A 13,582-nucleotide genomic window follows, 5' to 3' on the forward strand; every position below is an offset into this window, starting at 1 on the left:
GAATAAAGGGGGTTGACTGTCAGCCAGACAGCTCTTCTCCTTCTTCTGAATCTGGGAGTCTGACAGCAAAGCTCTCGCCGGCCAACGAACCCAGGGGGAAGACTTGACTTGAGCATTAAAAACAAGGAGATGCGGCATCGCGACCACATGGAAATTGCAGGGAACTAGCCAACAACACCACCTCTCCCCGCTTGTGGCATTGGGCAAGAGAGTCGCCTCGAGATTTCCTGCGATTCTAGGGTATTTGTTCCTCTGGTCTTGCCGCAGCCGTCGTCTTTGTTCTCCTGTTGCGTTCGATCATATCTGTTATTTTCCGCAGCTTCGCACGAGATCAGTAGCGCGTCGCTGCGGTTTGCAGGCGTCGCAGCACTGGATTCAAGTTCAAGATCCCAAAAGGTTTCCCCCAAATGCACTCTCTGTCGGTGGTTTTTATCATTGGTCAAATCTGCTTCGGAAAAGGTTATGAGTGAATCTGGATGCATTCTTATTGTTGGGTGATTGGGGAATTCGGCCATGTGTTAATTGGAGTCTACGAGTGCTACTTGGATCACTGATTGGGAAAGGAGAGGATAGAACGTACATACAAGTAGTGGTATGAACATGCATATACATTCAGAAAATTTTGTTTAGTGAGCCCGAAGCAGATGAATTCAAAGTTTCTTTAGAGGAAAATGAGTTCCGAGTTGTATTTACAACCACTGGCGTTAGCTTAGCAAACAGGATCAACCACATTGGTAAGACTTAGATATTCTCCTGACTGATCCAATATCTGATCATTTGAAAAAGAAACTATGTTGGCACATATATAGTTCTAACTGATTTTTTCTGAGTAGACATCATCTCAGAATGCCATAATTTATTTATTGAATTATCGGACCGGTACTTCTGGACCAGGATACTAAAAAGGTATTTGTATTTGGACTATGTATGTATAACTGTATACTGTTGCGGTGTTAATGAGTGTTTATTTTTCAACCAAACGATTTCCTACAAATAATATCTGATCTTTAAGCTCTTCAACAAGGTACATTGCTACAAAAGAAATTACGGAACACCTAATTTATAATGTAAACCCAGAGCATAATATTTTCACAAATTTTGGTTTAAAGCTCCCGCTTGTAGTGTTAAGCCAGTTCAAGTAAGAAAACAAATGGTGCTTTTGGCCCCTTGAGTTCCTCCTTGATCTGTTGTAGGTGTTCCAACTTCCAAGATTTCTCCTAGTGGTTTCTGCTGCCTAGATCTGTTGTAGGTGTTCCAACTTCCACGATTTATTCCATTAGAGGAGCTTGTTCACAGGCCTCGTGTCATGCTGGAGTTTATAGTCCACCCATTCAGAACGGAGGAAGACTACCCTAGTGGACTCGATGTGTACCTTGTGATTACTTGCTAGAAACGAGATTCGTTTTTTTTGTGGGTAGCTAGAAACGAGATTCGTTTTTTTTGTTGTTATCTACCTGTTATCTCCTTTCCTCACTTACATTGTCCTTTTCTCGAACTGCTCCTACAAATTGTTGTGTTCTTTTTTTAATTTTGTTCACTTTTTTGTCTCCATATTGATGAAGATATATACAGCTTCCATGCGTATATATTCATACAGTAGGTTAATCATGACAATTGATAGATGCAGAGCGGACAGTTTTATAACATGCATCTTTTTCGTCTTCTTATTGGTTAACATATACTGTATACAGCTTTCATGTATTTTTGTCTCATATGTACGTTTTTTCTCAGAAGGTGATAATTGGCAGTTAAATAGTCCTTTGTCCATTTTCTAACATAATAACGATTTTCTCTTCGCAGAGAAGGTAATACTTGAATAATTATCAAGTGAGTTATGATCGAGACAATTCTAGCAGGCTTCACCAAAGATGTTGTCAAGTCACTTGGCAAATTAGCCACTGACGAACTGTCCAAAGTACTGTATGTAAAAAATGAGATCGAAAAACTTAAGAGTAAACTTGAGCATATCACGACTATCATCATGGATGCAGAGCAGACAATTGTACAACATGCAGCCACCAGGGATTGGCTGAAGAAACTGAGAGAAATTACTTATGAGGCAGAAAACATAATTGACCGCTGTAGGATTGAAGCCGATAGACCCCAATCACAACCACAGGTCAGGGGAAAATGAATCCTTAACTTGTTTCCTTTTTGTACTTCCAGGGATAAATTACGATTTCTACTATCTCCGATCCAAAATAAGTGGCGCAGTTTTGAACTAGGGTTGAACTAGACTTAGTTCAAACCTGAGACACTTGTTTTGGATCGGAGGGAGTATTATTTTGCCTTTTTTATTTGAGGATTTGATTTGTATTCAGTGTCCATAGAGATTTATTTACACCTACTCTCATCGAAGGTCAATGATTGTCCAAAATATTTGACCTGAATATCCTTAGATTTGAGGCTTCATCCTAGAATTCATCGCTATCAGCTGAACCTCTAACATGTTATATATGTTCAGACCAGTAACCACAGCTTAAAGATGTGATTAGAGGTATTGAACATTCTTCGGAGCATCTCAGTCCTTTTAGTAGTACCTTACCTGTCACCACAATAAGTGGAGAACAGAAACTGCATGGCCCTGTTCAGTACAGACTCCTTTTGCCAGGTGGAAGCAACCTACTGTAGCATTTCTCCTGAAACTTACACATGCAGTACTTCCAGTAGTTCAACTTCTATAACTTTTATCAAGTCTATGAATGATCACATCAAGTGAAGTAGGAGACCACTTCATTGGTTTGTCACATGCTTGTCAAGTTGTAGTATGCGTTGAGCCATGAAATGCCTATTAGGTTGCTGGCAAGCCCCTGTATTTTTGCCGAAAGAGCATTCATTTGAGCTGTTCCAACAAAAATATGTATAAAATGCATCAACTGCTGAAGAATAGAGGGAACAACTGTTGCTTGACTTCAGTGTAGGTAGTTCAACAATATGAAACTAGTGCTAGACTGATATAATTTCATATCCTAAATATACCTTAGCATATCTATATGCTAGAGCATCTGTATGTGTGGCCACCTACTGTCAAGACTCAAGAGGCCAATAAGTCCAAACAAGGTTATCCTAGGATTCTTTTTATGTTTGTAGGATAAGGATCTTAGGATCATGGGACTATTCTACCTCTAATGTCATGATTAATGATGAAAAAGTCTGGACCACTATATTAGATGTAACTATGTTACTCTTACCTTTTAGTTATTACAGTCTGCCATAGGATCAGGATCAGAATGATAAGGTCCCGCAGTATGGATCATCATCGTGAAAATCTTGGGCACAAGTAAATATGACCAAGATGCCATATGAACTGTGAGAATCAATATTATCTGCTTAATTTGTTTTACACAAATATTATCCACCATGAAGTAACTTAATGTGCTTACTTTGCAAATCCAGGTCTAAATGAGTAAACTACACCACATCGTTCAAATGTGCATTTTCTTGTTCTATATATATCTAGTAGTTGTGGAAAGGGATTAAACCTTATCTTTTGTGTACAGGAGTGCAATCCTTCGTCAGCCTTCAAGTGTTGCAGAGATGTTGCTATTAACTACAAGATTGCAAGCGATATACATGAACTAAATCAGAAACTGGATAGCATTAAATCAGAAAGCATGATGCTCCATCTAAATCCAAGACTAGAAGATATCAGATCAGATGATGTTGCTCCAGATCTTGATTCTGATATTGTAGGTCGAGAGGTAGAGAATGACTGCAACAGTCTAATCCAGCTGCTACAAAGAGAAAATACTATTAGCTGTCGTTTATTTGCTATAGTAGGAACTATTGGAGTTGGCAAGACTACTCTTGCTCGAAAGGTATACCATAGGGCAGCAGCCATGTTTGAGACCAGGTTATGGGTTCATGTCTCAAAAGACTTGAAGCAAATGACAATGTGGTCAGGTGGGAAGTATACAAAAGCAGAGACTCCAGAGCAACAGGCATTATTGCGCACATGTTTAGAAGGTAAGAAATTTGTGCTGGTCATTGATGATGTGTGGGGAGAGGATGTTTGGGATGGGCTGTTAGAGGTACAAGCACAACATGGCACCACTGGCAGCAGAGTCCTTATAACAACCCGAGATGAGCGTGTTGCTAGGAGGATGGGGGCTATTCATCTTTACCGTGTGAAGTGCCTGAATGAGGATGATGGTTGGTGGTTGCTTCGTACAAAGTCTTTGCTTAACGAGAACACTGGCAACATGCAAGATGTTGGAAGACGGATCGTCCAGAAGTGTAATGGACTTCCAATGGCAATAAGGAGAATTGGATGCTATCTAAGGGATGTGGAGCCTCAAGAGAATGACTGGGAGAGAGTCTACTCGAGCAATTTCTGTGGGATTTCTAGGAGGATTCGAAGTACTATTAATATGAGCTATCTGGAGTTGCCATATTACCTGAAGAGGTGTTTTATATATTGTGCTCTGTATCGAGAGGGATTTGTGATCAACCGGCAGTGTATCACCCGCCAGTGGATTGCTGAGGGGTTCATTGTGACCACACAGAACTCAACGCAGCCGCAATCTACAACACTTGAAGAGGAAGCTGAGAAATGTTATGAGGAATTGCTGGGAAGGGGCCTTCTTCTGCCTGAAAATGAAGCTTGTGGTGCGGTGGGAGCAAAGATGCCTCATCTTTTCAGGTCGTTTGCACTTCTTCAGTCACAAAATGAGAACTTCACTGGCAATCCTGAAGATATAGGTGATGTTTTTAAACCATGTCGCTTATCCATCACAAATGCAAGTGCAGAAGCCATCCGGAACGGAATTAAAAAGCTTAAGAGCTTGAGGACAATTCTCCTGTTTGGGAGTTCACTAAATGAAAAGTCCATGAATGATATTTTCCAGAAGTTCACACACATAAGAGTTCTGGACCTTGGAAATACACATATTGAGTGTGTTACTGTAAGTTTAGGACGGATGGCACACCTTAGATATCTTAGCTTTGCTAATACTCAAGTTAGAGAAATTCCTGGTACTATTGAGAATCTGAGGATGCTGCAGTTCTTAATTCTGAAGAATTGTGTTCATCTCAATGCCCTCCCTGAATCTGTTGGCCGCCTAATAAATTTGAGAAGCCTTGACATCTCAGGAGCTGGACTAAATTGTGTGCCATTCCGATTCTCCAAGATGAAAGAACTCAACTGCTTACAGGGTTTTCTTGTAAGGTCAGCTGGTGCACAAAATAAAAGTGGCTGGAAGTTTCAAGAACTGAGCTCCTTAACTAAGCTGACAAGCCTCCAGATACTGAGGCTAGAGAGAACACCCAATGGGGAACATGCAAGACAATCAGCACTGGAGGGGAAGTGTCATCTCAAAGTGCTTGAGTTAAGCTGCAGCACTGATGACCAACCAGTGGAGATTAGTAGAGCTGAGAATATTAAAGATGTTTTTGATGCACTGAAGCCAGGACCTTCTGTTGTCTCTGTCAAGCTGGTAAATTATTATGGACATGGATTTCCATCTTGGTTATCTCCGTCTGATCTACCACTGCTGCAGCGGCTGACCCTTGATGGCTGCCTGTATTGCCAATGTTTACCATCTCTGGGACAGATGAAGAATTTGAAGTTCCTTGCGATAGTTGGTTCCAATTTGTCATCTACCATTGGCCCTGAGTTCCGTGGGACACCAGAAAACGGGGTGGCTTTTCCGAAGCTAGAGCAGTTGATCATCAGTAAGATGAGCAACTTGAAGTCATGGTGGGGCCTTGAAGGAGGAGATATGCCTTCACTCATAAATCTCAGGCTTGATGGATGCTCCAAGCTGGATTCACTTCCCCACTGGCTCGAGCATTGCATGGCATTGACAAGCTTACAGATAGATCATGCCGATAGCCTGGAAGTTATTGAGAGCTTACCTGCACTTAAACAACTTAGAGTTCAGAGGAACAAAAAGCTGACAAGGATCTCAAACCTCAAAAGGCTTGAAGATTTGCAAGTTTTGCATTGCTTGCTTCTGAAACATGTACAAGGTGTCCCGTCGTTACACAAGGTTCATTTAGATGAAAGAAATTCAACTGAACTTCCACATTGGCTCCATCCACAACCACAAGAACCATTCATCCTCAGGAGATTGGAGATTGTTGGCGCTGAAGAGCTACTTGACAGATGCTCATCTGCTAGTAGCCAATACTGGTCTGTCATCCAAAATGCTGATCATGTATATGCAAACCTGCCGGATGGTGCCTTCTACTTCTCCTTCACCAAAAGTACCAGCTACTTCCATAGGAGTGCGAGGTCCCTTGCACAATCTTCTTTATACATATCACCTAGCTTCACTATGCCTGCTGTTCCCAAAGAAGCCGGTGATGTTATCTTGTTGGATGGAACTAAAAACAGCATCATGCAGGGCAGCCAATCTACAAGTCAGTCATGGGTGCGGACTCAACTTTTCACATTTCTACTATTTATTGCCACCATTTTGATGTACCTCATTTTGTTGGGGAAATACATCTAATACACACATAAATTTCTGTTGGGACCTTTTGATATATTTTTATTTTTTAACCAGTCATATACTCGCATTGTTTTGTATACTTGTGAATACTCGTATTGTCTTGTAATCTTGTCAATGGCCAGTTACTTGAGAAATGTAGTTGTAGTTGTACCTATTTCTTGAGAAATGTAGTTGGTTAAAGGAATATATATAGTTAAAAAATACTACCTCCGTTCCATAATTTTTGTCTCAAATTTGCCTAAAAATGGATGTATCTATTCTTAAAAGGTGTCTAGATACACGTAAGATTTCGACAAGAATTATGGAACGGAGGGAGTATTAAACAACTATTGAGTTTACTTACCAAGAAATGAAATGTAAACATAATTGTAACACTATAGTTGAACTTAAACATACCGCACAGGTTAACAAATCTATATTTTTAATACGTTAACATTTCTTGCACAAAGTAAAATTTACTTGTTGAAATCACCTACGGTTTTACAGATGAAGACACAAATATTTGGAAGAGAGAAGTCATACCAGTTTTGCACAGATATGACGGCCCCCAATGGGTTTTTTTAGAGACTGCGTGAGGTTTCTTTACGAGCATTACAACATCTCTAGTAGATCCCTTGTATAGTCCTGGCCCGTAAACTTTAAAGGTTTTGGTGAAAAAGGTGATCGAACAAATCCCTTTAAACAGCTCGGCCTGTATAAATTTTTATGGACCACCAGAAATCGGTCCTCCCACACGATATATCTAGGGCTCTGTGGGCGATTTATGGTGCTTCATTTGCGCCGCCTCCTCCACGCATCCGCCACCCCCTATTGCCTCCAGCCACCGCTCCCACCTAATCCGACAACCCCGCGAATCAAGGCGGGGCAAGGCCTGGGAGCTCGCTTCGCGTTGCAACGCTTCCGGGGAGTGGGAGTCGAGCAATCATTCGTAGCCGATAGGTCCGCTCGGAGGGCGCGCGGAAACAAAGATTTGCTTATTTAGGTCATTTGTTTCCTTTAAAAAATAAGTCCCATGTACATATATTTAGGTGATATCTATACGAATTTTTTCATTCCTCTAGCAGTAAATAAATTAGTTACAGATTAGTTGATTTGAAATCGCACAAAATAATTTTCTAAACTAGGGTATAATGACCTGGAGCTAATATCTTTAGATATTTATACGGTTTTCCATCTCATAAATTTATGACTAGACGAATAATAAAACGTGGATGTTTTCAAGATAAAAAAAAATGATTGCATGCATATATGAAGCATTAGAGAAGCTTTTTCTAATATAGATAAAATGGACGCAACTCCACCAACCAAGGTTTTTTCAAATCCCGGTGCTCACATTTACAGTGCAAGGGTCTGCCTTATAGTAATGATATTTCTTATATATATGTTAGTAGTAAAACTTAGACTACTCGCAAAAAAATAATAATAAAACGTAGACAAATTCTGACTATAGTTGTATTAACATCATGTATTTCTGAGGGGAGGTAGAGTAGAGAAAATCAACAAAAGCCACAGATCTTAATTAGAATATATGCAATTCGATAACATCACGTTAGGTGACCTACTTTTGTTATTTGAAATTAGTATGCAGCTTTGTGTAATTTACATCTGAACAACTTTAACGTTGTAGATGTGACTTGTTTGATATAATATGAATAAAGTCCTGAGTTTAAAAAAAAAAACGGTATGCAGCTGCAAAGTGAGGTAAACACACCCGCGGTACTACTATTATTGAGTTGGTGTCATTTTAGTCCTAATTATGAAATTGCACACTTAGGTTCTAATTTTATTTGAAGTGGCTCACGCGAGGTCTTAAACTGGTTCTGGCACGTTCGATCCGCTTACGTGGCTTGCTGAACCTGTACACATCGGCAAGCAGGCCCACAGACGATAACCAATGGCAATGTAATTTAACAAAAAAACCTCGCGGAAGGGCCATCTCTCTTATTTCTCCCCTCGTTTTCCTTCTGTGAGGTTTTTTTTGGCTAAATTACATTGTCATTGGTTATAGTATGTGGGCCCCATTGCTGACGTGTACCGAGTCAACAAGCCACGTAGGTGGGTCAAACGTGCCTGAACTCCTGTGAGCCGCTTAAAATAAAATTTGGACCAAAATGTGCAATTTTATAATTTTAGGAGTAAAGTGACACCAACTCGATTACAGTAGGACTGCGGGTGCATTTATCTTCTCAGTATCTGCCGGAAGCTGAGCCCACCTATCTTCAAATGGAACATGGCCGTTGGCGGCACCGACGTTCAGGAGGCTGCCTCTACACGTTACTCCCTCCATTCCACAATACAACGTGTATAGATTTTTCTTATTTGTTTCACAATACACTTCATTTTTCTCTTGGTACTCGCACGTGGCCAATAACTACTTACATCTATTTATTATTAACCCAATATGAGTGGTCAGGCACGAAAAACAAGAACTGCCTTGGTTCAAGTGCACAAATCTATACACGATGTATCGTGGAACGGAGGGAGTACTACATTAGGCCTCCAGATCCTAGCCTACAGATTTTATCAGACCTGCTCTTCTTTCTTTTTGCATCCTTTGTAATTTTGTGTAGCTCAGGTTGGATTTGTCTTCTTAGGTTTCTCTTTGATTTTGGTTTTCGCTCAGCTCTGTAATTTTTTGTGCATTTTTAGTGATTTTTCGACACGTGTTTTTATATGCGTTTTTGAGAAAAAAATATTGCAATCAATGGTAATAAGCATCAGAACACCTATTACGACTTTGTAGAAGTTCGTAACCAACTCGAAGATGAATACTTGCTAAAAAAAACCAATTTCGAAGATGAATGCACAGATTGTTTCATGGTCCAGTAAAGAAGGCACAAAGAAAATTGATGCCCTTTAATTAAAATTGCACAAGTTCAGATACATTTCATGACCAGCTAATCTGCATCACTCAAGTGAATATACATTACACATATTTACAGGAAGTAGGACGGATCTAAGTCCAATCTAACTGAATAGCTGCTTGTCCAGAAAATGTATTTCCCAGATAAGATATTTCAACGGTTCCTTTCCCTACGCACACATAATGTAGCACACCAAATTACAGAAGAATGCCTCCAGTTGTACCCTATGCAGCATTATGTAGCAACAGCAGAGCATCGTTCACCAGTTTCTGTCTTAAATATTTTCAAGATATTCATGACTTCATTTCCCCTGTTCTCTTTCACTTTGTCCTAATTTTGACAAGACAACCATCAGTCGAGAAATACAAGAAACAGCAAGAGGACTGTTGCAAAGAAGGTGATTAGGGTCTGGATAAGCCAAATCTCTCTAGTCGTCTTATTCTGGAGCGAATAGGAAACCACCTGCATAACAAACATAACCACCACAAGGTAGGGAACAAGGTACCGTCGAATAATCCTCTTGAACGTGGATGTTTGGTTGACAGGTACTACAGGCACACCAATTCGACCCACCATGTCAGCAGAATTACCAAGTGAAATGGTCAGGGCTTCATGCACATTTCCAACTGCTATTGAAACAGGTGGCTTGCTATGTTCTATGATTCTTTGATCAACATGGAAATCCGCAGTGTCCTTTGTGTAAGTGAAGAATGGAGATTCATCAGGTAAGTTTGCGTAAACTTTATTGATGTCACGGATGATTCCCCAGTCTTGACCATTGGGAAGTAGTCTTTCAAGTAGCTCTGCTGAACCAACTACAGTGAAAGTTTGCAACACCGAGGCACAACTTCTCAACCATTCTGGTAATCTTCTTAGTTCTCTATCTTCGATGCGGGCATGCCTCAGATAGTGGACTTCATTGACATCCTTTAATCTAGAGCAACTGATGACTATTAGGGCTTCAAGTAATACAAGATTTGAGATTTCCGTAAGTTCGTTGCAGGCTTGGAGAACCAATTCTTTGAGCACAGGCAAGTCCTCAACGACTTCCAGACTGTCAGCATAGTGTATATGCATGCTTGACAGGACTTTGGAGTACTTGATGCCAGATGGGAGGTACCTCAACTTGGGACACCTGTCCAGACGAACTTTCACAAGGGATGGCATATCACTAGATAAAAATCCTACCCATGATTCAAGATTCTGCATGTCTTTAAGGTGCAACTGCTCTAGCTTAGGAAATGCCTGATTGCCAGTTGTTCGATCTTGCTCAATTGTAAGTAACTTGGAAAAACCAGTTATAGTGAGGAACTTTAGTTCAGTTAGCTGGCCCAGGTCTGGCAGACGCTCACAGAATTTACAATCAGAAATAACAAGCCGCTGGAGGTTTGAGAGATTAGGCAACCAATCAGGGCAAAGTTTTGCGTAGTAGCTCACCATTTTGAGAGATTTTAAACATTGCGGAGGACAAAAGCAATCAAATGTGTCTTTTATTGTTCTAGCATCATCCTCTCGTACTTCGGCCTGTCTATCATCAGTGCTACAACGTAGTTCAAGCTCCTTAAGGTGCGACTTCTTATCCAGCATGGCTTTTTGCATCCTCAAACAATCTGTTACTCTTTCCATCCTCAGTATCTGCAGACTCCTCAATGCATTTAGAGAACCCAGGTCTTCCAAAGGCCACCCACTAGGATCATCATCACGGTTGGGTGTACAGTTTACTATAAAACCATGTAGTGTGGAGAGCAGCTTAAGATTTTCCAAACATGGTAGAACTTGATGTAAGTTAGTTCCTCGAAGGTCGAGACTTCGCAAACTCTGCAGCTTGCCAATCCCTTTTGGAAGAGTGTGCAGACAATTGCAGTACCGGAGACCCAAGAACTGTAAATTTCTGAGACACTCAATGGACTCTGGAAGCTCAGTAATCCGGGTTAGGGAAAGATTAAGGAGCCTGAGGTGAAGTAGAAATTTTAGTGACGTTGGAATGTACTTAATTTCAGTACCACCAAGGTCCAACACTTGCAAATATTTGAGCCCCTTAAAGAGCTTGTCTAAGCCATGATTGCCCACTGGGTTCTTGTAGAGAATAACTGTCTTCAAGCTGGCCACAGCTACTATTTCATCCAAGGTTGTAGTTGGTTTGTTGCTTCTAATCCACACTTGTCGCAGCCCTTCACTGGAAGTTCCATTGACACTAGGCTTCAGGTCCCCAGAGAAAACTTTATCTTCTGCAAAGAACTGCAAAAATGATCTGATTTTTTCATGCATTGTGCATCTTGTCATGTCATGGTTCCCAATTTCAGGCTTCAGAAGATTTCTTGATACCAACTCCATGTAATACTCCTCTGCAATCCTTTCGGGGTTGCAGTTATCTTGTTCCTCAATGAAACCCTCTGAAACCCACAGTTGACAAACAAACTGCTGCCTCATAACAGATCCTTCAGGGAACAGTGATAAATAAATTAGACATTGCTTCAGATGTGATGGTAAATCATGGTAGCCCACATAGATGGCCCCAGTTAAGCCATCAACAGAATCATGAAGGTCCCTGAAAGACCACCCTTTGCTTTCATACACTTGCTGCCAGGCCTCTTTGTTCTGCTCCTTTGTTCTTAGGACAGCGGCTATAATCTTAATAGCCATTGGAATCCTGTTACACTTTTGGATAATCATTATTCCAGTATTCCTTAAAGTGTTGCCATGAAGGCTCTGATCATGACACGCATTACGGCAAAGTAAGGACCAACAATCCTGAAATGCTAATTCTTTCATTTGGTAGATGTAAGCATAAGCAGACTTCATTTTTGTTGCGACACTCCCATCCTGAGTGGTGATCAAAATTCGGCTTCCGTGACCGAAAACATGCCAATGAGCATCAAGGGAGTTCTCAAAAACATGATGACCGTATAAGCCGTCAAGCACCAGTAAGAATCTCTTTCCCTTTAGCATAGCAGCCAAGATTGCCTCAAGTTGCATTCTGTCTGTTGCTCCTCTGGGATTTCCACCGGCGGCACTAACAATTGCAGACAGTAGGCCAATACCATCAAAATCATTGAAAACACTAACCCATGCGATCATGCTAAAAGCATTTCTTGTGCGGTGATCATTATGCATTTCCCATGCCAATTTAGTTTTGCCCATTCCACTGTCCCCAAGGATGCTGACAACAATATTAGCACTTTGCCTGTCTGTCAGTATGTCAATCAATCTATTCTTTTTGTTTTCAATGTCACCAACTGTATCATCATTCAATACCACTTCTGCAGTGAATTCAGATCTTCCATTCAGGATTTCCTGGTTGCCTGATAGAAGCCCAAGCTCTGAGCCCTTGTTCAAAATTGCATCAAATATCTTATTCAGGCTGGTGATACTGGTCCTCAAAGTTTTGTCCCGGATCCCGTTGACAGTTGGTGGCAACATAAACCAGTGGCGAAACTGCACACATGAAGATTTTATTTCTAGTTATTGACTCACAGAAAACTCGTAGAAAATGCTAATATTTCATATCTGTGTATACATGTAAATGTTGCAATAAAAAAAGGCCATCATGAGATATTGGTTTCAGAATGAGCAGCAATGCCATTGACATGAACTGCTTAAGAAGTCCATATGCACCTAAAAGATCGCTATAGAAACAGTGCCCGCAGTTTCTGTTCGCACTCATGCCCTATCAGCATTGAAGAAATTTTTTTGGAAATGAATCAGCATGAATGAATAGTGAAAATTGATGAGCAAGAGTAGCTAATGAAGTATGAATCTAGTGCACATTGTGTATGCGCTCATATTTGTGTTGGACAGTCCGCAAAATCTGCATGTTCTGTAAAGCAAACCATGTCTATGTGCGCAAGTCAACCATGACGGGGATCCAAGAGCGGGCAGAACGCATACCGATCTCCGGGACTCCAGCCGCCGCCCTGAGGGGGCCGCGCGGCGAAAGTCTGCGTCGGCGTCGCCAAGCTCGTACAGGGCATCCCGGAGCTCCCGCAGCCAAGCCCTGGAGCTGGCGTCGCGTCCCTCCCTCGCCTCGGCGTCGGGCGCGAGGCCCGCCGCGTCGTCGAGCTTCCGCCGGAGCCGCCGCAGCTCCTCTGCGGCTCCGGGCGCGCCGTCCGCGAGGAGGCCGTCGACCGAGCGAACGGCGGCCGGCAGCATCGCGGTCGCGAGCATGGTCGCTTCCTTCTCCTGCTCAACGCGTCGGAGGAGGAAACGAAGACGATTTGGCGTAACAACTAACAGTCTAACACCACGAGGCCAGGTCGTGGCCTT

General features: G+C 41.6%; 2 protein-coding genes across 4 annotated transcripts; one reads left to right on the plus strand and one right to left on the minus strand.

Moving 5' to 3' along the window:
* The first annotated feature begins 30 nt into the window (after positions 1–30).
* On the plus strand, positions 31–6,593 carry LOC100832911 (putative disease resistance protein RGA3). 3 transcript variants are annotated; one of them, XM_014899645.2, is made up of 4 exons: positions 31–240; positions 320–592; positions 1,801–2,119; positions 3,501–6,593. In XM_014899645.2, exons 3-4 carry the CDS (start codon positions 1,835–1,837, stop codon positions 6,453–6,455), a joined length of 3,240 nt encoding a protein of 1,079 aa, XP_014755131.1. In that variant the 5' UTR covers positions 31–240; positions 320–592; positions 1,801–1,834; the 3' UTR covers positions 6,456–6,593. The 3 variants fall into 3 exon arrangements, with proteins under 3 accessions (XP_014755131.1, XP_014755134.1, XP_003560210.1); XM_014899648.2 differs by having other exon boundaries at positions 320–459; XM_003560162.4 differs by having other exon boundaries at positions 320–396.
* A 2,683-nt stretch (positions 6,594–9,276) lies between these two features.
* LOC100825272 (putative disease resistance protein RGA3) lies at positions 9,277–13,544 on the minus strand. The gene is made up of 2 exons (XM_003563070.4): positions 13,208–13,544; positions 9,277–12,754 (listed from the first exon to the last, which is right to left on the minus strand). Exons 1-2 carry the CDS (start codon positions 13,481–13,483, stop codon positions 9,671–9,673), a joined length of 3,360 nt encoding a protein of 1,119 aa, XP_003563118.1. The 5' UTR covers positions 13,484–13,544; the 3' UTR covers positions 9,277–9,670.
* Positions 13,545–13,582: the final 38 nt, after the last annotated feature.

Source organism: Brachypodium distachyon, chromosome 1 (genome assembly GCF_000005505.3).
Source record: "Brachypodium distachyon strain Bd21 chromosome 1, Brachypodium_distachyon_v3.0, whole genome shotgun sequence".
Taxonomy (NCBI): domain Eukaryota; kingdom Viridiplantae; phylum Streptophyta; class Magnoliopsida; order Poales; family Poaceae; genus Brachypodium; species Brachypodium distachyon.

Excerpts from the sequence above, each read along its gene's own strand:
- LOC100825272 (XM_003563070.4), bottom strand. The coding sequence starts at position 13,483 with ATGCTCGCGACCGCGATGCTGCCGGCCGCCGTTCGCTCGGTCGACGGC. Across the intron at positions 12,755-13,207 it reads GGCTGGAGTCCCGGAGATCG|TTTCGCCACTGGTTTATGTT; the intron begins GTATGCGTTCTG and ends TCATGTGTGCAG.
- LOC100832911 (XM_014899645.2), top strand. The coding sequence starts at position 1,835 with ATGATCGAGACAATTCTAGCAGGCTTCACCAAAGATGTTGTCAAGTCA. Across the intron at positions 2,120-3,500 it reads GACCCCAATCACAACCACAG|GAGTGCAATCCTTCGTCAGC; the intron begins GTCAGGGGAAAA and ends TTTTGTGTACAG.